The sequence below is a fragment of the Denticeps clupeoides genome, chromosome 12, assembly GCF_900700375.1.
Source record: "Denticeps clupeoides chromosome 12, fDenClu1.1, whole genome shotgun sequence".
NCBI classification, from domain to species: domain Eukaryota; kingdom Metazoa; phylum Chordata; class Actinopteri; order Clupeiformes; family Denticipitidae; genus Denticeps; species Denticeps clupeoides.
The window spans coordinates 9,211,913-9,235,684 of record NC_041718.1 but is presented as its reverse complement, the minus strand read 5'-3'; the positions used below and the strand labels follow the sequence as shown (position 1 = coordinate 9,235,684).

Genomic DNA, 23,772 nt, shown 5'->3' with positions numbered 1-23,772 from the left:
TTTTTTTTTTTTTTTTTTTTACAGATCGAGCGACACTGTAGAACAAAAGCAGCACAAGGAAACAACTGAGAAACATTAAGTGAAAAACATCTGCTGATTCAGTCTATTCCTATTCCTGCATGCAAATCCAGGCTGAAAAAAAGTTTACTGATTAGCCATGAGAAAAGCATTTTTTAACATTACAGAGCATGATAAAATGTTCTAAAATTTTATAAGAGAAACATACGATACTGAGATATTCAGATTATTTAGAAAATCCAGTGTATAATAATAGTGTACAGCCATGATAAAGATAACTTGTAAAGTGTACTGTTTAATGCAAGTGCCACATTATGTTAAATGTATTTTCATTGTTTTCTTTCCTAAAGAGATGTCAGCAGCACTTTTTGTATGTATTACTTAATGTGATTTCATTTTTATCGCTGTACTAATTTACAGCTTTAGTTTCACTTGAGCTGACTATACACGTTGCTTTGGCTTTTCATCCATTTCAGTTTCTTCTAATCACATAAGAGCACAGGGATAAAAGAAACATATGGTGTTTTAATAGCAGTATACCATCAACTCCTACACAAATTAAGTCTCCATTTCAAATTTATTAGTAAAACATGAATGCATGTCATTGATATTTTCTATTGTAAAATTTACATCAAGCATTTCAAATAAAAGAGTAACTACTTATCTTTTCTCTTGGTTCTTACTTACTTACTATTCAGTTAATTTAAGTCCATTGATCAACTTGTAACTCTGTATTATGCAGTTATGTCCATTCTAAAATAGTTTGAAGATTGCTCTACAATTCCAATTCAATTCATCAGAATTATTAACAGATTGCAGAATTAGTTCTATACATAGAGTAATTCTTCCTTATTACAACAAACACATAAGGAAAAAACATTTTTTTTATGAAGCATTTTTAGAGGTTGTTAAAGTCATTTATAAATCACATCAATGTGATACATGTGTATTGTGGGTTAGGGAAAAAAAAATGATTTCAATGTTTCACTATGAGATTTTCATGCTTTGCTTTTTTCGGGAGTCTCCTGGGTTCTCCTCACATTGGTGCCCCTTAAACGATGTCCAAGCTCCTGTGATAAAACTGAGCAGCATGACTTCTGCAGGGGTGGGAAGAACAGGCAACGATGTCTATATGCCAACTTATTATCCATAAAACCCCAAAGCACATAGTATTCACTTCTATTCTCTTCAACCACATTACCCACCCTCTGCTCCTCGGCGTTGCTGCGAGCCTTGGAAGTAAGCTCCAGCAGGGACAGCAGCACCCCCAGGCCAAGTCCAACCGCCAGCAGCAGGAAAATGCCCCTCATGCCTCGGGCCTTGAGAGAGGAGGCCTTAGCGCTGTCTGGTATGCAGCTGCTGGCCCACCACTTGCTTCGCAGGTAGGCCAGTTCCCCGGATTCACTCAGCTGGAGAATCGCCACACTCAGGTTCTTCAGCATGTTTGAGCCTGATGGCAACAGCATGTCAAATCACTCCGATGGGGACAACAGCACTACTGTCTGTCTATGGTGAGTCACTTCCTTTCTGTGTTTACTTTATGCAGTCTTATAAGTAGGTCTGTCAAAATTGAACAATTAAATTAGTTAAAATAAAATATTTACTTCCTGGGTGTGGTCTGGTCTAACATGGATGTAGAATGCTTCCTAGCTAGAAACAATCCCTACATAAAGATGTAGAAGGACAGGAAAATTGTTTTAATGCCAGTTGAGGAATCTTTCACATGTGAGACGATAAAACACAGGAGCAAATCACAGACCAGATCTTCTCCACCTCACTGAGCCTCTTTCCCACTAAGTCACGTGTCATTGTAATGGTTTTTAATGTACATTGTAGCAAGCTGTAGTCTTAAGAAGTAATGACCAATTCATGATAAAATGTGCGAAATGTTGCATTTCAAACCAAGTCTGTAGAACCATGCTTGGCAGAAGGAATTTATTATATTTCACAGAGAAAATATAGTTAGAAAATGTAGAAAGTGTAGTTACATCTTACCCAGTGGTGTTACGATGCTGTACCCTCTCATGCCAATGACCTCATGAGCTCGGACCAGTTCACAGTATCGCGCCACAGCAAGGTCCAGGGACACTGACTCCCCAATAAACGCGTAGTTTCCCTCCTTTGCCTTTTGAACCCCCTCATCCATGGAGGTCACATAACTCTTCCTTCTCTCCATGTGTTCATAGATCCTGCGGTAGGCTGGGTTATTTGAGTTCTTTAAAAAACAAACATGAATTAAAGTGAAATTAAACCAGGCAATGGGATAAGGTGTACATGTGGTAGTCATGACAGTGACCCAGAAGGTGAGGATCACCTTGAAGAAAGCCTGTGTAGAAGACCCTGATAGTGTCCCATACTCAATCACGTCCTGATTGGCCAAATCGTCAAAGCCCTTGATCATGAGGTGTGTGGAATCTGAGGACTGTGTGAAGCTCAGGTTGGCAAAGTAGCAAGACAGAAGCACCAGCACAAAGAGCCACCAGGTACAGCTGACCACACGACCGGAAACGGATCTAGGGTGTGGACCAGCACCTTGAAAGATCAGAATTAAAATGATTATTCGAATGTTCTTGTGGCCTTTATTTAAAAATTGCTTTATACACATAAGCCTAATGAAGGCTGTCGCCAGGCAAAGAAAAAGGTCTTTGTTGTATTTACCTTGAAGGCTGAGAGCCCCAGCAGCATACCAGAGACTATGCAGGAAGCCAAATTTATTTTCCTCAGTCTCAGGTTGACTCCATTCGCAAGGACTCAGCCTGTTCAGAAACGTACACTTCAGTTTTGGGGTCTAATCCATGTGACAATTACATATTTAGAAAGGGAATGAACTGATGCTTCACCTGGACACAACGCAGAAACAACCTGCCGTCACAAGGTAAGCCATCAGAATCCCCAGCCAGGTCTCGGTGGAAAAGGGGGATAGGAAGTCAAAAAATCCACTCTCTTCCGAGGCCATATCTCTGCGCAAGAGGATGCTGATGCCAGTTTGCATGAATGGCTTGGTCATACCTACTGCCTTCTCCCGAGCGGCAGTCAGTGTAAGTGGAGCAACCGCAAGATCAGCATCCTACATGAGAATCAGACGAGCAGTCCTCTGATTAGCAGTCTTCATCTTCATTAATTGCAACTAAAAATCATGCATAAGCTGCTATTGGAACAATTTTTCTATAAACATGACATTAATTTCTGTATCTGTGAGTTGATTTGTTTAAATATGATTTCTGTGGTCATCTTTCAAATGTTATTATTCCATTGGAACATTTATGGAGTTCAAAGAAATTTGTCCTCTGCATTTAACCCATCACCCTGAGTGAGCAGTGGGCAGCCATGACAGGCGCCCGGGGAGCAGTGTGAGCAGTTTGCTCAGTGGTGCCACTTCAGTGGCACCTTGGTGGATCGGGATCCGAACCAGCAACCTTCGTATACGGGGCCGCTTCCTTAACCGCTAGGCCACCACTGCCCCTTGTGTCATTATAATGTGCATGATTTCATGAGCTTATCAAATTTGTTTTAAAGACATTATTTTACACATTTTATTTCACTTTTATTGCCAAAGAAGGCAGGGCCAATACTCACCCCTCTTACAACCTCCCCAATCATTCCATACCAGTTGCCGTTCTCGTCCTGCCTGCCATATGCCCCATCCTTCACAAGGTTCACCCTGTATTTGAAGCCTAATTTTTTAGCCAGTTCCGACAAAAGGTCCATGCAGTAACCCTCAAGTTGGTTGCCTTTGGACATTGTGTATGGGTCTTGCTGTAAAATGGACGATAAAAGTGGCATTTTTCATGGCATTCCTTATTGACATTAACAGATTTATCACAAATAACTAACCTTTATGGTTGTTACATATAATTCTTGTTTTCCTGTAAAAGAAAAGAGCATTACTCACAGCTTACTCTAATATGTGTTAATATGTGTCAAATTATGGAAGAATAATCTAAACCATTACAATGTCTAACATTGTCTAAGATGATGAGCTGTTTCTTTGCTTCTTTCCATCCACATTGCCAGGCTGCTATCATCAGTCTCTGCATCATCCCAGGCTACAGCTTTATAAGATCTCCTTTTCAAGCCACTTCTGTTTCAGCACAGCCACTGATAGTTTAAGGTGAAAAGAAGGGTTGAACTGATGCCCTCAGAGCCAGCCGGGGCCTTCCGGCCCCCAGAAGGGTTTTGGTCCTCTGCCCTTCCTTATTGAAGAGCCTTCTGGAATCAAAAAATATTTGCAAAGACTCCACTGTGACTAATCCACATTAGTGGTGTTGGTTCAACAAGGCACAAAGAAATGGCAGCAAGGGGTGGGAGGGCAGTTAAAGAGCATCAAAAGCACAGATTCAGCCTTCGCCCCCGGGGCTCCGTCAGTGGCACAGGGTGATGTTGACGTGCATCAGCTCCTCCTTTTCAGAGCATGACAGACACGCTGGCTCTTCAAAGCCCTGTCGCTGCTTGGCGACCCTCAAACACTGCCTGCTTGTGTTTTAGGGCTGAATTGATTCATAACTTTTGTGAGTGTGTCAACTGGCAAGCCTCCACTCGGACAAAGTGGGGTACGAGCTGTTGCCAAACAGGATGCAGCCCCCTTTGCTTTGATGCCGTCCCCAGCTGACAGTCCCACCCCCAACCCCCATTTCTAGCCTGTGCAACACATTTGTGTCCAGCGGTTGCGACGAGACTGGCACAAAAATAGACAAATAACCTCTGCTTATTCAGATAACTGCATGGACTTATGGCTTCATTACAACTGCTTCAGCTTGCTCCGTGGCACAAATATTTCATTTTTCTGTATAATCCTGTGTTATAGAACCATACCTGTGCTACCCTACGCTTATGAGTACATTATTTCCTTTCGAGGGAATAGATTAACCTGTTGCACACATTCCGTATAAAATGTATTTTCCAGCAAAGGAAAGAAGACTAGGGCGTGTTCTTCCACGATATACCACATTCCCCTGGCTTCTTCCTTCAATGAGGAGGCCGAGACATGGGGTTCGAAGAAACATGATTATTTGTCCTGTGTAGGAGCAGTGGGGAAGAGAACAGCATCTTGCTCAAGGGTACCTCAATTTACAACCCTCCTGTGATAAACCAGCCTACTAATACCCCCCAAAAAATGCCAACATTGTTTGCAGCAGGTCATCCAACTCGTATATTGGAGAAGGAAATTGTTAGCCCACACCTCCCAGCCAGATTTGCAGCAACTGGTTAGCTGTGAATTATCAGTGCGCAGGCGATGGCAGTCCCAGCCTGAAGTCCTCGGTCGTCGGTATCATACAGCTTTTCTAAGACATTTTATTATATCATATACATCATATTTATTATGTCAGTATGTCAAAGTTTTTTTTACAGCTGTGCTAGTAAGGCTAAGTTAAAAATCTGCATTCGTTGCATGAGTAAAAAATTACCTGCCATGCTGACACCTGATCCCAGCAGGAGAACAGTAGCATGTAAAATAAACCCAACAAATGTCCTCATATTGAGCCTTCTGCTCCTTAAAAATGAAGATAAGTAAGTGAACGTTAACATGACAAAGAAACCTTATCTCTTGAACATGGCCTAAATTAATGATGATTCATGAGACTTGCTTATAATCAGAAATCTGAAACTTGAACAAAGCCATTTTAAGATAGAGGCAACCATTCAGTCAACAAACTGTGTGACGGTCTGTTAAATAAACTTAAAAATACATGTTTTCTGGCATAAACTAAAATATCCCCTTCAGTTACAGAAACAGTTACTGTGAAGGCTCCAATGAGCAAAAAACAGACTTGAAAGGATTTATCTTGCAAAAGAATTAGAAAAAATAAGTAAGTTCTCCTTACCACTCTGAACTCTTCTGTTCTGTAATGCAACTGAGTTGAGATCAGACTGGGTCTGGGATAACAGGGTGCTGGCATAAATAAATGGGTGCATACTGGAAGCTGATAGGATGGCCAGAATATGTCATTGTGGGTGGAGCTAAAAGTGGAAGCCCATAAATAAATATATATACCTTTTTATTATGCATGTAATTAAATTGTTACACTATTGTGTACACTAATGAAATGTATTGTGTATGAATATTAGGTACACACTCTAGAACAGATGATAATTATAACCACAGACCATGGATCATTTAATACATTTATTAAATGAGGGTGGTAGTAGCCTAGTGGATAACACACTCGCCTATGAACCTTCAAATCCCGCTTACTACCATTTTGTCCCTGAGCAAGACACTTAACCCTAAGTTGCTCCAGGGGGACTGTCCCTGTAACTACTGATTGTAAGTCGCTCTGGATAAGGGCGTCTGATAAATGCCGTAAATGTAAATGTCAAATATTTGACAGGGACAATTAGGCAACAGTTGCAATAACTGTAATTGAACCATTTTTCATCACTTTTCATCTGGGGTCGTACATAAAACTGGCCACCAGAAAATAAAATACAAATAATTGTAGTGAAATTAATTCCACACTATGGATGTCGTCACGTGTCATATTTTGTCCTGATTTTTGACCATGATTTCTTGCACACATTATGTTAAACTTAAATCTTTTTTTAATAACTGTACAAAGATTTTCTTCTTTGTTTACTTTGATGTGCAACTGCAAGTGTGAATTTTTTGCGGCTACGTGGTTTAAGAACTGGAGTGTTTTATTGTTTACTGTAAAATGCATTGACGGGGGCGTGGCAGAGGCGTGGTTGGAGGCGGGGCCTGGTCGCTGTTGCTTTTCTATTCGCGCGGCCACGGTACGTAGCGTGGCTGCATCTCGCAGCCCCGGGTCCTCCGCCTCAGCCAATCACAGAAGAGTGCGCCTTCTCGACGCTGCAAATGCGCGCTATAAAAGGCCGAGAGTTGGTTTCTCCGAGAGGGGCGTATTTCCCCCCCTGGCCATTTTAATTGAAAACCAGCGCCAGGCTGTTCCGTCCGCTGGACTTTAATGTTAGTGTTGCTTCGGAAAATAAATAAAGAAATACTGGGACGCTGACCAGGAGCCCCGGGTGCAGGATCCGTGGAGCGACGGCTGCTTGAAGTCACATCAATGGAGGACTAACGCGGCTGGCTGCAGAGACAGGACGCTGTCACTCTTGCAAATGACCGGCCTCCTCGGCCGAGCGCGGCGGTCCGTCCGCACCGTAAGTCTGCAGTTTTCCCCCCGCATCGCACACGCGGCGGCCGCCGAGCGCACGGCCCCGGGCCGCGGGGCGCTCCTCGCGGCGAGCGGTCCGGCTCGGAGGACGGCGTAGCGCCGCGCCGTCTCGGCTCTTTCAATGGGAATTTCTGTTCTGACATCGACTGTCGCTCGTCGGTGCACGTTTCGCATGTGCTGGGCGCGCACGGGAGTCGTGGGTTTTGTAAGTGACATTTCTGAAAACCGCCACTGGCGCGAAATACAACCGTCCCTTGCACAGAAAACAGCGCCGCACGGCTAAAATGGCTGACAGCTACCTTCTTGGTTTGGTATTTAGCGCCCCGCAACCCAACTATGTCAGCTGCATGTAGGGAAAGGTCTTATCTGGCCGCTGATTGGCTGACGGGGAGCGTGGGCAACGTAGGGCGACGCTGATTGGCTGTTAGCCGAGTGCTCGAGCCCGAACCCTGCATGTCCACAATTCGAGCGTATGTACATTTTACAATAACGAGCGATGGGGGGAGAAAAAGTAAATAAAAATATCAAGTGAAACGTTTTATTATACATGTGTGTGAATTTTTTTTAAACGGCTAATATATTAGCTGACGCAATAGAGCGGTTTTGTTTTTCTCCGTCACATACGCTTTGAGACGTGTCGTGTGTTTGTAAACTTCGCGGCATTTACTAAAGTCACGCGCCACCCGCCAAGTTTGTCGAGTGATGATGTGAAATCATCATAAAGCAAATTCCGAACGCGCCGCTTGTTCTGCAATGCAATGTAGACCCGTTTGGCGCTCTCGCCCGTGGACCATTGCGCACAGCGGCTAGTCCGATGTTGCGGGGGTAGAGCACGTTAATACCGATGAGGAGGCTGAAGAAGAGAGGCGGCCAGCCGTGGGGCTGCGGGCTGGGCGCGGGCAGGGGGCGAGGTAGGGGTAGAGCGGGCCCGGAAATCCGGTTCCGGCCCAGTTCACCCTGCAGACTGGACTTGTCCGTGACTAGAGAGACGCTGACCTACGCCCAGGCCCAGAAGATGGTGGAGGTGGAGCTGGAGGGCAGGCTTCATCGGATAAACATTTCTGACCCCCTCTCTGTCATCACCGAAGATGAGGTGATGGCGGAGGACTTGGCGGAATGTAACAGCAACAAGGAGAACAGCGAGCAGTCTCTGGGCCGGGCCAAGCAAGGACGTAAAGCGGCCGCCGCCAAGGGTAGGAAGAAGGAGGGCAAGCAAGCCCAAGGTCGTCGCCATGGTGACCCCAAGAATGTTAAAAAGCAGACGGACCCGTCCACTTACTCCCAACTCGCCGGTTCCCTCCCGGAGCCCACTTTCCGCGTGCTGGACTCCTACACTCCTTCAGAAGCAGCCGCCCTCCCGGTTGCCTACTACCGCTACATGGAGAAGTCTGGAGAGGAGCTGGACATGGAGGCGGAGTACGACATGGACGAGCAGGACATGGCCTGGCTGGACATGGTCAACCAAAAACGTGTATCTGATGGCCACGCCTCTGTGTCCCCAGACACTTTCGAGCTGCTGATCGACAGGCTGGAGCAGGAGTCCATCTTGGAATCGCGGAGTCAGGCGCTGTCGCAGAACACCATCGACGAGGACGCGTTCTGCTGCATCTGTCTAGACGACGAGTGCCTGAACAGCAACGTCATCCTCTTCTGCGACATTTGCAACCTTGCCGTTCACCAGGAGTGCTACGGCGTGCCTTACATCCCCGAAGGCCAGTGGCTGTGCCGCCGCTGTCTACAGTCGCCCTCGCGGCCTGTGGACTGCGTGCTCTGCCCCAACCGCGGAGGCGCCTTCAAACAGACCAGCGACGGCAGCTGGGCCCACGTGATCTGCGCCATATGGATCCCGGAGGTGTGTTTCGCCAACACTGTGTTCCTGGAGCCAGTCGAGGGGGTGAAGAACATCCCCCCGGCTCGGTGGAAGCTCACCTGCTACCTGTGCAAGCAGAAGGGCAGGGGCGCGTCCATTCAGTGCCACAAGGCCAACTGCTACCGCGCCTTCCACGTCACCTGCGCTCAGAGGGCCGGCCTGTTCATGAAGATCGAGCCGGTTCGCGAGGCGGCCGCCAACGGCACCACCTTTGCCGTGAAGAAGACTGCCTTCTGCGAGAACCACTCTCCCCCTGCTGGGCGGGGGCAGAAAGGCGCAAGAGCCGAAGGGGAAGAAGAGGAGGACGAAGAGGAGGAAGAAGAGAATGACCCAGCCACCCGGTGCAGCAGAGGACAAAGGGTGTACACCCGGGGCCCTTCCACGCCACAGAACCAGCGGGGCAACAAGAAGGGCCAGAAGCAGCAGCAGAAAGGGAGGAGGAGCTCGGAGGTCACAGGTCGCCGCTCGGTGCCGCTTCTGCTTGTACCACAGATTCCCTCATATAGGTGAGACGACAGCCATTTCATTCCAGACCCTACATTACGCCTGCATTCCATGGCCACTTTACTATGCACGCCTTCTCATTTTCCAGAACAGATAGATAAATAGATAGATTCTAAATAGTTCTATCTTTCTCAGTCCTAATGAGAAACCCAGGTATGCAGGAGCAGTATGCTGAAACGTTGTACACACTCGTCAGCTGGACACATGCACAATATGCAGCAGTGTGGTGTCTAGACAAAGGAGCCAAATAGCTCAAGGACACTATAAAAGGCACAAAAACACACCAGAAGACCCGGGTTCAAATCCCGCTTACTACCATTGTGTCCCTGAGCAAGACACTTAACCCTAAGTTGCTCCAGGGGGGGACTGTCCCTGTAACTACTGATTGTAAGTCGCTCTGGATAAGGGCGTCTGATAAATGCCATAAATGTAAAAATGGAGAGGAAGGGCGATCTGAGTGCATGTACTGAATAAAGTAAATAAGGACACTTACTTTATATTGAAGTAGACTAAATGAAGTATGCAAACAATAATGTAATGTATACATATAAAATGGTTTTCTTAATTTGATATATACTTATGATTAGTTGTCAACTGAGATGAGATGTCCTGCACATTTCTGTGGCCCCAGTTGCATTTGGTTTAACCTTATGGTCTGGCACGGTTTTGTTTAAGGCTGAACAAGATTTGCACTGGAGTGGCAGTTCAGAGGAAGAACCAGTTCATGCAGAGGCTGCACAATTACTGGCTGCTCAAGCGCCATTCACGCAACGGCGTACCGCTGATCCGCCGACTGCACTCACACCTGCAGAACCAAAGGACTGCAGAGCAGGTAGGCTGGTGGAGAAACGCTTTACACATCGCGGGTACTACAGTAACAGTAATGCATGTTTGTCTAGACACCTAATATAAAGGGACTTCACTTTTTCAGATGGGCCGGTTCAGTAATTGGACATAAACCATTTTACACTGACCGCATGCATTCTCAGTGCAGCAAACCTGGTCTGTCTGACCCTTGAAAATCATCTGAGATGTGATTTAATTGTGGTGCCCTGTTGATAAGCGGGCCTGTGCTGACCTCTCCATCTGGCCTTGTGAGCAGAGGGAGCCGGACGCGAGGCTGCTGGCTATGAGGGAGAAGCTGAAGTACTGGCAAAAGCTGAGGCAGGACTTGGAAAAGGCCCGGCTACTTGTGGAGCTCATCCGCAAACGGGAAAGACTAAAGAGAGAGCAGGTGCTCAGCTTGGCCGATCACATTAAATATCCCAGGAAAACTACTGCAAACCAGATATTTAATGGCGGATATTTCCTGTTCTCTCTTCTCAGATGAAAATTGACCAGGCTGTTTTAGAACTGCAGCTGACTCCAGCCACGGTGCTGCTCCGCTCCACCCTGGAGCAACTGCAGGAGAAGGATTCCGCTGGCATATTCACCATGCCTGTCAACCTGAAGGAGGTGGGTGAAGGCTGACACCTTGATCAATCGCACCACATTATTCACTCCTTCCCTTATATTTCCTCTTGAAATACCTTCTTGTTGTACTTGGACTGATATACTCTTTAACCTTTGTATGAGGTTCACATTTTTGCGATGTGTAGTGTGAAGTCAGGTTTAAATGCAAATGGTAATTTGCGGTTTTCTTTTTGTAAAGGGATATAATCTTAAAGAAATGTGCCTGTAGGTTGACCTATAACATTTGTGAACACATTTAGGAGCACATAAAGTAGCTAAACTGCTAAAGTATGGTAAAAGCTGTCCCTCCAGCATGTTGTGACCGATGAACGTTGTAGTTTCACCAGTCACTGCAGACAGCAGTTAGGTTTTTTTTTGCATTGGAAATGTAATGTGCATTCAAATGAATGTTCTCGCAGGTTGGCCACAGTCTGCAAATCAGATATTAACTTCACAAGTGCACATGCGCACACGGACCTGGCAGGAACACGTCGCCTCCTGCAACTTTCACTTTTGCACAATGTCACTGCAACAAATTCCTAAAAACGCTGCCACGCGCCTGGCAATGTGCAGGGACTGTAAAACGGCTTAACTGGATCCGAGAATAAATGGGAAAGAGGCTGAAAGAACCAGGCCACAAATCAATAATTGACACATTATGTCTGTGCATTTTCCATGCTTCATAAATAACTGACTGGCGACATTGCTGTTATAGGTTCCAGATTATTTGGAGTTTGTTTCCCAGCCCATGGACTTCTTCACCATGCGTAAAAAACTGGAATCTCAAGCCTACCGCACCGTCTCGGACCTGGAGAGCGACTTCAACCTCATGGTCTCCAACTGTCTCCGCTACAATGACAGTGACACGGTGTTCCACCATGCGGCTCTGCAGCTCCAGGAGGTGGGGGGTGCCATTCTGCGGCACGCGCAGCGGCAGGCTTTCACGACGGGACTGGATCCCAACACCGGCATGCACCTTCCCGCCAAGCCTAACAAGCGCAACCCTTACCAGAGCTTTTGGGAAGAGGGTGAGTTGGCTCCGAATACTTGATGAGACTGTTACACGCCAGGTAAAGGAAGTGTGGTTTCATGACTTTTTAAATCTCGTAAATGATTGTATTTTTCCTTATGGAGTTATGGATGGACTGATATGTTTATCTACAAAAAATTTTATTCATGTGGATTGGAGGCTTGTTGTCCCCCCCCCACTCACACTAATAGCTGATCCAAGGTTATTTTTGTCCCTCTGTAGACTCTGTGCAGGACAGCCGAGAGCATAATGTTACACGGCTCTATTGCATATTAGTCAGACTGGTGAACGTTCCTGTTGAAATCTGGATATGATTAATAGCATTTGTTTGATTTTGTTCATTGTTAAAGATCCTAAACATCCTGGTAAGGTGACATTGCGGTACGCGGGACAAGCAAAATGCATAAATAATCTGATCTCCTTCTTGTGACTGTAGTGGATTCTCTGCTGGTTCCAGAGAACAGGCTGCACTTGTCTCCCGAGGAGCAGCTGAAGAGTCTGTTGGAGAAACTGGACTTTATCACGTCCATGCGCACCAGTGGAGGCCGAACTAAGCGAGTCAGGCTGCTGCGACGAGAGATCAATAGCATCCGCCACAAGCTCAGCCTTCAGCAGAGAGCTTCGTCGCCGCTCCGCAATGGCAACCTCAGAGCAGGAGAGAAGTCTGCAGAGCACCGCGGCACCATGCCCATTGTTTCGCCGACCCGAGAACAAGGTTTACGTACATTTCATACATTTAAGTGTTATTACAGGAATGATCAGGAGTCTTTGTCTAAGTGGATTACTTTTCATCTCCACAGGAAACCCCAATTCAAAATCTCCAGCCTCGCAAGAGCCCTCATGTCCAGCTTCCTCACCTCTACCAGGAGATGCGCCTCCAAACCCTCCTATTTTTGGACCTGAAAACTCAGGGACAAGGACACCAGGACTGTGCAAGCTCCAGAAGTCAAGAGGAAGGAAACGGAGTGACTGTCAGGAGCAGAGCTTGTTTGATCCCGACACTAAGGATGGTGGGATACCATGCCTGACTGGAGACGCGGTTAATGGGCTCTCCTCCCCCGTGACTCCACCTGCCTCGCCGGTGCTGGGTGTTGGGAGACGCACATCGGTTCTGTTCCAAAAAGCCAAAAATGGAACGAGACTCAAAAAAACAAAACCTGCAAACCGTCTTCACAATGGCGATACAGCCGAGGACAGTTCGAACGGTGGCCCCATTAGTCCGTCTGAGCCCTCGGAAGCCACCCTCCTGTCCGTCCAGACCTCTCCTCCCCCTCGTCACCTGCGCTCCAGAGGTCCAAGTGCGAGTTCTGAGAGCGAGCTGGAGAAACCGGAGTCCCCTCCCAAAGACAGCGGTACAAGGCACCATAGCAACCAAGCTCCATTTTACACATCAAATGTCTCACATTTTGTTTCTTAGGACGTGGGATATTTCTTGTAATTTCACTGAATGGAAATTTTGTCCTCTAAATCATGTGTCTTTACAGTCTTGACCAATGGGTTTAAAAAACACAGAGATGGCACACCAGAAGTGCAGGGTGCTGCCCGCAGCCAAGAACCCCACAGGTGAGGGGAGTAAAAATAGCATTTTATATTCATTTTTTTTTTTAAAACACATCCTGTATCGCTTCTTTTTTTCAAAATTGTTACAGCTGGTCTGTTCTCTACCTGCTTCCTTATTTTCTTAGCGGCATTCCACCTCCCAAACGCAGCCGTGGCAAACCAGCGCTCAGTAAAGCCGCTGCACAGGAGGGAAGAAGTGCAGATTCCACCTCAGGTGGGCAGAAATGAGGGACCCGTAGAATAGACTAGTTCACCACTGCAGTCCAATTTAGAAGTCAAGTAGTCAACTTTTTTCTACTTTGCTGAATTTCAAATAACTTTTTTTTTTTTTTTTTTTTGGTATGTTACCTATGAACCTGTTTAAATTTTCAGTGAATGTGTGCATTACAAAGACATTTTGCTCTTGATACAGTTACGATTGCATCAACTTTGCTTCCAGGTAGGAGTATTCTTGGACCCTCTCAGAGCGAGGAGGAGGAGCAACTTGCACCTCTTAACCTTGTGTGGGCAAAATGCCGTGGGTACCCTTCGTATCCAGCCATGGTGAGGACCTTGTCTGCCTTCTGTCAGATTAGCCATGAACCGAAATCAACATCATGCATTTACTTTTTTTCTTAAGATGGTGGACCCAAACATGCCTCGAGAAGGCCTGTTCCATAATGGAATCCCCATCCCAGTGCCTCCCCGAGATGTGCTGCAGCTGGGGAAACGGAGGCAAGCAGAAGCTGAGGAGAAGCTCTATCTCGTGCTCTTCTTTGACGCAAAGAGGACATGGTAAGTTGACCTGAACAACAGCTGAAATTCGCCTAATCGTAGCCCTCTCTGCAAGGTCCAAGACCCCCATTATGCACTGCGGGATTTTGGTTTTGCAAGTGATTGGACATACAGGGGGACAGTTGCCCATTGGCACTTGTTTTAATGGGACGTCACCACAGCCCACACTTCTGTTAGATTTATAGTATGTGTAGGCCTTGCATAGTAAGTTTTCATTGGCATGTTCACAATCTGTGAGGTTTCCATATCTGACACTGCACAGGGAAAATTGTTGGAATATAAATCAATTTGGCTGTTGTTCATTCTTATCAATTCAGGCAGTGGTTGCCAAGAGACAAGCTGCACCACTTGGGGATGGATGAAACTGCTGACAAGCTCCGTTTGGTGGAGGGAAAGAAACCCAGCGTTCGCAAGTCTGTCCACACGGCCTATGACCGTGCCATCATGCACCTGAGCCATGTCAGGGGAAATGCCTCTTTTGCTCCGTCAAATTTCATATAGACCAAAGAATCCTCACTCAATCGACATTTGAGGTGTTTCCCTTTTTTTTTTTCTTGTTCGTATGGTCTTCAAGCCTCGCCTTTTTTGTGGGAAGGACGCTATGACACCTTGACTGCTGTCGGACCGTACCATGAAGACGTGGAAAGGAATGGAGGAATAAAACTTTCTAATGCTGTACAGCACGAACAAAGCAAAATACATTCAATTTCCTGAACTTGCAGGTTGTCAAAAGGGAAGAAAAAAAACTGATGTGGCAGCAGCGTCCTCTGGACCTACAGCCCGAAAGTGGTAGCACGCAATTGACGAACATACCAAACCAAACTTAAAAGGCCTACGGTCCAAAACGGTGCCATACATGACCGTGGCAGAGAAACCACAATTTAGCAAGGGGCAGTAATGAAGTTCACACATGTGTCACCCTGTGGTGACACCAGGACACAGACACATACCGATAATACATACATGTTTAGAATAGTATTCAGAATAATAAGCATTAAGGAGATCAAGACGAATTCCAGTCCATTCCATCTTCAGCGAGGACACTAAACATTCCTGACGAGTGAAACAAGCTAAATTATAGCCCGTCTCAGCACATGTACAGATATGCTGTCTTAATGCCCGCAGGAGTGTGTCTCAAGGACAGATCTTTTCAGCGTCTGCCGAGGTGTACGTTTCTTATAAATGAGTCGTTGGGCCGCAGAGATACAACTGTACATAATTTTGAAATTTGAGGTGTGAAAAGCCAACGGTTCTTATTCTCTGCTTCTGGATTTTAACGTCTGACGTGCTGTCATCTCCAACTTCTTTCTTTTTCTTCATCTTTAAAACCCAGTCTGTCTCAGCTCTGTTTTCATGACTTTTTTTTCAAACTCCTTATAATTCAGAATGGATGTTTCGACATGAAGTTTTTTTTTTTTCCCCCATTCATCTTCATCCCTGTTTAGTACAGTGTAATCTCCACATATTTTCTGTTAGCTCATTATGTACACCACAAAGGCTGACTCTCTTATTATCTTATTATTCTCTTATTTTAGTTTCTATTTTGTCCTACAGCATTCAAACATTGACTAGAAGCCCATACCACAACTCCTTTTTCATTTCACCATGTACCCTTTTGCTTCCATCAGTATTTGTGCTGACTCAAATCAAAGATTTCCCCTAAATATTACAGAATACAAGTATGAAAAGGTCACACTTGGCATAAAAATACACTCCAGCATTTTCACTCACTCTTCCTTGTCCCTCATATTAATTTTTTAACCTCACTTTTACATTCTTCCCCTTTTACTACGCCTTATACAGAATAAGCATGAAACCCAGTTAACAGAACAAAGCCGTGTTACCACCGTGCAACCATGAAAGCACTTTTCTTCAATCACTACTGACCATTGTTCTGCTATCAGGCCTCCACGTTTCACAAGCGTGTGAACTCGTGCTCTATCTGGCAACATTGTTGTCCCCCATATTTGCAAAGATTTCAATAGACTGTTTATTACAGAGCTACATCTATTTATGTTGGTTTTCTCCTCTGCCAAAATGATCTACGTTATTATTTTTTTTAATGATGCATTGGTAGCTGATTTTGCTCTGAGTTATGAAGCATTCTTGTCACTTTTTTTAATGTTCTCATGGTCACAACAAAGGTTTTGTTAGTTGTGCCAGTGTACATATCCACAATATGTTTCTGATTTATTTATTATTATTTTTTATAGATTCTCTTAATGACAGCAATGATTGTTCAGTTGCTGTCTACAAGATGCTTTTTCTCCAGTGGGAACTTGGTTGAACCACAGATTTTGATTGGAGCTTTTAAAGTTCACATAGATGTCACATAAATGTATAAGTGTACATTTAGCATAAATGTTCTGCATGTATTTAGAGAGATACGCACATGTATATGTGTATTTTTAAAGCAAATGTAAATTAAGCGATGCAAACAACTAAAACATTGCATCTTTATTTATGGAGTGTGGTTACTAATATAATCTATTTAAGAGCTACTAATGAAGAAACTGGATATAACTGTGCTGTGGACTTTTGTAAGATTAGGAAGTAGCACTGCATTGGTTAGCTTAATTCATAGATGTTTACAGAAATCATATAGAAATGTGAAAAGGCATCTTTAACCCTGTTTATTTAAACAAAAAGGTGCATTTTAAAGCTTGTGAAGACAGCAAAAACCATGCCAAACAAAGTCTGTTGAGTGTTTCAAATGGTATTTTCTCACATGGATAATAAATTTGTTCTGAGTTTATTTATTGGATTTTTTTTTCTACTACTCAATTATAGGAATATTTTAATGCTATAGTTCTTATTCCTAATTTCTAGGTTATGCAGATCACATCAATCATACACAATGTCCCAAAAAGGGACTTTTTAATAAGAGGAACTGCATTCTTCTGTATTAGTTAACCAATGTACATGTGACATGGAATAAAGAATTGAATGTTGCAAATTAACAGTGGAATGAGGAACATAAGTGCATTGGATTTAAAAAAAAAAAGGAGAATCACTTTGCAAATGTTGGCAAGTTCATGGGCAGCACACTACTGTCATTTAGAGTATACCAGACATTTGGGATTAAACATAAAAAGACAATTGTAAAGAAAGAGTCATTTGTGCAACCTAAGGTTTTTATTACAGTACCACATTTCCATATATTAGACCTCTGAATAAAAAAAAAACAGACCTCTTATTTCCTTACCCAGAAAGCAAGTGACTACATTCACTCAAGTGTTCCAATACTAGAACCAGAAGTGTGTTCATTTCCAGAATTCACACTTAAAAAACAAATGAAAGATCAACTCAACTTTGGTGCACCTCAACAAGAGAATTGTTTTCATCAAAGTTTGAGATGAACGTGATGTCTTGTTTGTACTTGAGGTATTTAAAAAAAGCAAATGACAAATGTTTAAAGAAAAGTTACAAAGGAATTATTAATTATTTCAGATGAAACCTGGAACAGTACCTATTAGAAAGCTTTGAGTAAAATATTCAAGGGATTCCAGCTGTACAAATGTGTAAGAAAGCCAAACCTGTTGATAATTACTTTGCTTGACATGTAGTTAAATCTGCCCCGTATCTTGCAGGTAAATAAATTGACACTGTTAATGAGGTTTATTTTATGCCTCCTAGCTCTTTTGGTGGGGACCTTGAGCATCACCTGGACCAGATGCACCTTGAACTGCATCATAAAATACTGGTCCAATTTAGATCAGCAGGATGTTCTTTGGTCGCCCCCCCCCATCGAGATTCAAAAGCAAGCAGCTACTGATTCATCATGGGCCAGCCCTGGGTTCCAAACAGCCTTCCACTGAATTGTGTAGAAGGCTGATAAAGGAAGCCATAGTGAAAGCAGATTCCTCAAAGCAAGTTCTGATATTTTGATCATCCTACACAAGTAGAAAAATTCATAGCTAAAAGTAGTCATTGATCTAAGACAGTGTCTTCCACAATGATTAGAAATGTCTAATCACTGTTGTTATAAAACCTGCTTCAATGAGGACACCATATCCAGTCCTTAAATAACAAGCAAAGGCAAGACAGGCTGTAAATGGTATGCTCCTTCTGCATTAAGTCAGTACAATAAAATGATATAAAACAAATCTGTAACATCCTGATGTAATTCAAAGATTTCTTCCTGAGGTCCTATAAAAATGTTTTTTTTTTCCCCCATCCAAACTGACTTTGCTGATTCGAGCACTGATGATATAAGGGTCGACTAGAAAGAGCGTGAGAAAAAACAAGGTGGTCACGGTCTGAAATTTCCAGAAATAAAACTTGGTTCAAACTGAGGCTCAGTATGACTTGGTTTTCTTGCCTTTTACAGTCAATTCATGCAGGCAAAGGTTACAAATGACAGACACTGGAGAGCAGGAGTACTGCAGCTATGATGGGTAGCCATTATCTGTAGTGTCCTGCTGGTCGGACCCTCCTTTGCGAGAGCTTTTGCTGGGGTTAGGCGTTGTTGAATACTTCGGGGGATAACGGATGAAGAGTCTGTCCTCCTCCTTCTTGATCCAACGCAGCAGCTTGGTTATAGCATTGATGGCGCACACCTTCGTCACCAGAGGGCTGAAACAAGTGTACAGCTCAAACTTACTCGTGACCTGTAACACAAAAGCAATGTCATATGTAAACACAGAGATAATGAGGGCCTAGTTTAAAGAAAAGGTGTCCATATTTCTTTAATACTTTTGACCATCACTTTTCTAAACTAACTGAGAAGTGCAGGCAATAGGGGAAAGTAGTCTCCAAAATGCAGATAAGTAGCAAGAAACAGCATGAAATGGTGCAGAAGAGGTTTTTGGTATGTTCAATTGATAAACAAAATAAGTACATAAAAGCTGGAAAGTCTCAGCTTTGCTCAGTTACACCTCAGTGGCACCTTGGCATATTGGGATTCGAACCTGCAACCTTCAGATTACGGGGCCACTTGCTGTAATTGTATGGATTTGTTTATTAATGGCCAGATGTAAATAACTCTACAATTACATGTTGAAATCCTGCACTCAGCTTCTGGGTATAATAAAGCTGGGGACTTGCAGAAATTCCAGAGCAGCACATACCCATGCCAGCAGGGTCTCTCTCTCAGCCACGTGGTAGATGAGCTTGAGTGGGCGGGATGGGCTGTGGATGCGGCTGTGCATGTCACGGTACAGATCCAGTAGCCTCATGCGCTCGTCCCCGGTGCTGTATGGTGCCTCCATCTCTGGACTTCAGCAACCGAGGGCAAACAACGGAGAGAGACTTGGATTATTTCAGTGCTTGTTACCAACAAAACCACACAGACACAAGAAAAAAAAATGAATATGGAACAGAATGCTTCTAATTAAATAAAATAAAAATAAAAGGATCTGAGACATAGCACTTTGAAATGTCTTTTTTGTTCCATCTGTGACTGACTAGAAGCTGAAATCATGTGCCTCCAATTGTCTGGCCTCAGCACACACACACACACACACACAACATAACCAGGCATACTACATTTAAGTTTTAAATATCTCTAGTTTAACATCCTTTTTAAACATGTTCATAATTTAATTGTCATGATGCGCCAGGATGCATAGCTTACACACAACAGATGGCGCATTCACTTGAACCCATGCGCAATAGCGTGTTTGTGCCGGCACACACTAGCCTCAGATTTTAATAAGACTGGATAAAGAAATCAGAGAGGAAATCCAGTACTCCCATGCGCCATAATATTTATGCCAAATAAGTGGTAACCCCTTCCACACCAAAAACAAGCCTTGAACCATTGTGGCACAGACTCCACTAGACCTGTGGTATCTGGTACCAAGCAGCAGGTTTGTTTATTCTCAGAGTTGGATTCCACTTGTTTTCCCAGCACATCCCACAGGTGCCCTTGTAAACACCTCAAACGTCTCATTGTGTTCCTGAAACTGTACTTGAACCATTTGTGAGGTGTGAAATGATGCACTATCCCTCTGAACTTTACAAACATATGCTTTCTACTTTAAAGGGTGGAAAGATGCTGGTTACAATTCCAAAACCCAGATTACACTGTTTTCAGGCTCCACTAGACTACGACCCATCACTTTAACTTCGTGCAAAGAGGTTCATTAGAAATGCCGTAATTCCTGAGATCTTACAAATAAAGAAGGTTTGTTTTAAGCCATGAGGCACACAGTGAATACAACACAAGACTGGTATGTCAAACTGACTGTCAGCATGCCTATAGGCCATGAACATGTCTGAACAATACACCTTTTCATCAATCTAGCACAGCTCCAGACTAATGCAGCATGAGTGAAAAATCAAACATTTAAAATGAACAAAAAAAACCACCACCACATGGCACGGCTGGAAGTGGATGAAGACAGAAAGACGATGGGGCACACCTGGTGAACTGTGTAAGCTGCCGGTGGTTGTCTGGCACATCAAAGGGCTTGTACATGAAGTGTCTGAGGTCTGAGACACCGACCTGGCTGACGCTATAGGACTGCGCCTTCGCGATTGCGCTCAGAGCATTCTGGGCCTGCATGGCCTCCTCAATCTTCCTCTTACACTCGGCCACTGCGTAAAAAGCTTCTTTGTCAGTGGACAGCAGCAACAGGCAGACAGTGCAGTCAGGTGGGTCCAAGTACGAGATGTATGCATAGAAATAGCAGTCCGGGTTGAAGCTTGGCAGACAAATGGGAGTCCAGATCTCGCCGGCCTGGAAGGCAGAAGAAGCCCCAATGAGGTTCAGAAGCAGATGGAGGTCAGCTGGGTCTAACCTGGCATCGTCAATGACCATCTTCTCCTGGACAATAGTGAGCAACTGGTTCTTGGCGATGAGGATAGAGAAGACCAGGTTGGGTGTGATGGCTTTCTGCAGGATCTGGCTGAGGGAGTCTCTGAGAGAGGAGGAAAGGGGCAGGCAGTGCACTGCCGACAGCAGGAAGCTGGGGTCCGAATCCACCAAATCCAGGAGGCCGTCCAGGATCTTCTCCGAGCCGGCCAGCAGCCTCCGCAGGTCGTAGTTCTTCTTGTGTTCGAAGATGCGTGTGATGCTGGCCTGGGTAAGCATGCTGACTATCTGGTTGTAGACATAGAGAAGCTCGCTGCGGAGCTGCTGCTCTGACTGGCGGCTGGTTGAGACAGAAACCAGCACCAGAGGACCTTGCTGCATGAACACCACTCTGTGCTCATCTACAGGCCAGTGAGAGAAATAGAGAAAGAGAGAAAATTAAAGACATCCATTCAGAAACATTTTACAAGTATCCACAGCTTTAATATTTAGCTATACACATTCAGACCAATGCTTAGCAGGGCTTAAACTCTGTAAACGTCCAAATGAAAGGCTGAGCATAAAATAAAATGTGCACACACTGCTGTATTTGACGCCAGTACATGGGAAGCCAAAAATTGATTGTGAGATAATCATTGTGAAATGTTTGAGAACCTCTGAGACATTTTTGCTCGTCTTTTAGATGATAATGTTCATACGTCAGCCTCCTTGGTGTAGATACACCACAGCCACAAAACAGCATAAGGATCAAGGTTCCTCCTGATATGATACATATCACGAAACGATTATATCATGATATATTGCAATATTCTACAGTTCACTGAAATCGTATAAACAGAGCTGATATACAAGATGCTGTGAATGAACTTTGTGGATCATGTTGCATTAATAACTCAGCCAAAACAACATAACGCAGAACAAAAAAAATGTAAATTTTTATACAAAAATATCGAAATTTGATGTCCCTGTATTGATACACCAACAATTTCACCACGTAAAATATCATTATATATTGCTGTATCGAAACAAACTGAATTCATTTCCAAAGCAGGAAGTCTAGTCAGTGGCAGGAAATGCCAGTGTTGGGAAAATACTAGAACGTTAAAAAATTTCCAAATACAATACGCAGACATATATAACAATATATACTGTGTGGGATATGTATGAAACAATAAAGAAGTGTTACCAGAATACACTGAACGGATTATATTGTCCCCACTCTGGACGAAGGACACCAGTGCCATCATGACCCCCATAGTGGAGGACAGGGCTTCCTCACTGCCATAGCGGGAGTAGATGGGCTTCCCGGCTTCACTCAGCACAAACACGTGCTTCCGATGCTGCCGCCAGCTTTCCGACGTCACATCCTCATCGCGGTGAGACGACGGCACCCCCTGGGCAGCGGCTTCGGCCAATGGGGAGGAGCTCCCCTTCACCCCCACACCCTGTTCCTCCAGCTTTCCCCTCGCCAACACAGTGACGACAAACTCTCCCGAGTCGTCGGGGGCATCTTCAACAGAGGCCGAGTCTGAAACACTCTCAGGATGGCCATCCGCACCGCCAGCACTTTCCAAATGACTTGCCGCTGTTTCTTGTACAGTTGCAGGGGACGCGTTTCCCGGTATTTCTGCAGAACCTTCTAGTCCACAAAGTTCGGCGCTGACACCCTCCTGTGACACAGTCTCGACGGAGCTTATATGATTTGTAAGTGAAGAGCCAAACTCTCCACATTCTATAAACACATAAATAAGTAGAATGCATTTTAAAAATTTGGCTGGATTTTTTTTTTTTTTTTTTATTGCACCAGTGTTAATGTAATACCCGTCTCCGCGCAGGTCACAAAGGATGCTTCACTGCTCCTCACTTCTTCTGCCTTCCCGTTCTCTTGAACGTCAAGGTCCATTTCCACATTCCAAGCCCTGGACCAGAAATATAACTTCAACACCTCATCATCCACAGGTTCAGGTCAATTGCTACACAGTCCAATTTTTAAAGCGGTGTGCCAGTGTGAAACAGGCATCCAGATTAAAGGAAATTACCAATCAAATAAAAAAAAAAAATATATATATATATATATATACACACACACACACACACACACACACACACACTGCTGCACACCACTTAATAAATACACAGTCATCTTAAACTAGGCATTAGGCAAATCGCCATTACAGTTGAGATTACACCGTTCTCACTTTCAAGTTGTAAACTAAAGACCAAAACAGGACGTGAATGGTACGACAGTGAGGTCCTTATTTATCCTCTTAGCGGCTCACCTCAAGTCGCAGGACTCGAGGGAACCAGTCCTCCGGCTTTTACGAATTCGGCCCGGTCGTGAAACTATTAGTCAAGATAATCCAGTTACATTGCTTCGGCCTTAACTAGCGAGTTAGCTTCGAGGCTACAAAATCGCCGCGCGAACGAGCAACGCTTACTTTTGCGCAGACTGAGTAAACACATGCTACTCTTACGATAAAAGTTGCTAATGAGCCTCGGGCGAGTGGCGCGCCGACTTTAGGTCCGAGAAACGGTTCTAATCGCTTTAATTGCCACCGGTAACCTGAACGAAAAGGAAAGCCGAAAAAAGAAATTCGGCACCCTGAGTGAAACATCCGGAATCCCAACAGCGACAGTTTTAACCGTCCAATCGCAACAATGACAGAACGACCTT

At 44.5% G+C, this 23,772-nt stretch overlaps 4 protein-coding genes across 6 annotated transcripts in view; 2 read left to right on the top strand and 2 right to left on the bottom strand.

Annotated features, from left to right (window-relative positions):
- Positions 1-682, top strand: part of plch2b (phospholipase C, eta 2b) — a 12,498-nt gene extending 11,816 nt beyond the window's left edge. The window contains exon 21 of the mRNA XM_028999204.1: positions 25-682. Coding sequence (XP_028855037.1) covers positions 25-41 — 17 coding nt within the window. The 3' untranslated portion in view covers positions 42-682. The remainder of the gene's footprint in view (positions 1-24) is intronic.
- grik6 (glutamate receptor, ionotropic, kainate 6) lies at positions 587-7,488 on the bottom strand. Of its 2 annotated transcripts, none has more exons than XM_028999210.1 (10): positions 5,841-7,488; positions 5,424-5,509; positions 3,853-3,884; positions 3,595-3,774; positions 2,859-3,085; positions 2,677-2,774; positions 2,333-2,550; positions 2,014-2,233; positions 1,224-1,468; positions 587-1,115 (listed from the first exon to the last, which is right to left on the bottom strand). In XM_028999210.1, the coding sequence occupies exons 2-10, from the start codon at positions 5,491-5,493 to the stop codon at positions 1,017-1,019; spliced, it is 1,389 nt and encodes a 462-aa protein (XP_028855043.1). In that variant the 5' UTR covers positions 5,494-5,509; positions 5,841-7,488; the 3' UTR covers positions 587-1,016. The 2 variants fall into 2 exon arrangements, with proteins under 2 accessions (XP_028855043.1, XP_028855042.1); XM_028999209.1 differs by having other exon boundaries at positions 5,424-5,976; positions 6,991-7,488.
- Positions 6,812-17,096, top strand: brpf3a (bromodomain and PHD finger containing, 3a). Of its 2 annotated transcripts, none has more exons than XM_028999206.1 (12): positions 6,812-9,527; positions 10,201-10,357; positions 10,628-10,759; positions 10,852-10,980; positions 11,693-12,005; positions 12,465-12,722; positions 12,808-13,359; positions 13,492-13,570; positions 13,693-13,781; positions 14,007-14,110; positions 14,187-14,341; positions 14,659-17,096. In XM_028999206.1, the coding sequence occupies exons 1-12, from the start codon at positions 7,996-7,998 to the stop codon at positions 14,840-14,842; spliced, it is 3,684 nt and encodes a 1,227-aa protein (XP_028855039.1). In that variant the 5' UTR covers positions 6,812-7,995; the 3' UTR covers positions 14,843-17,096. The 2 variants fall into 2 exon arrangements, with proteins under 2 accessions (XP_028855039.1, XP_028855038.1); XM_028999205.1 differs by having other exon boundaries at positions 6,813-9,527; positions 12,444-12,722.
- mon1bb (MON1 secretory trafficking family member Bb) lies at positions 16,960-23,772 on the bottom strand. Its single transcript, XM_028999208.1, has 6 exons — positions 23,378-23,772; positions 22,920-23,017; positions 22,285-22,830; positions 20,707-21,499; positions 19,411-19,558; positions 16,960-18,951 (listed from the first exon to the last, which is right to left on the bottom strand). Exons 2-6 carry the CDS (start codon positions 22,999-23,001, stop codon positions 18,730-18,732), a joined length of 1,791 nt encoding a protein of 596 aa, XP_028855041.1. The 5' UTR covers positions 23,002-23,017; positions 23,378-23,772; the 3' UTR covers positions 16,960-18,729.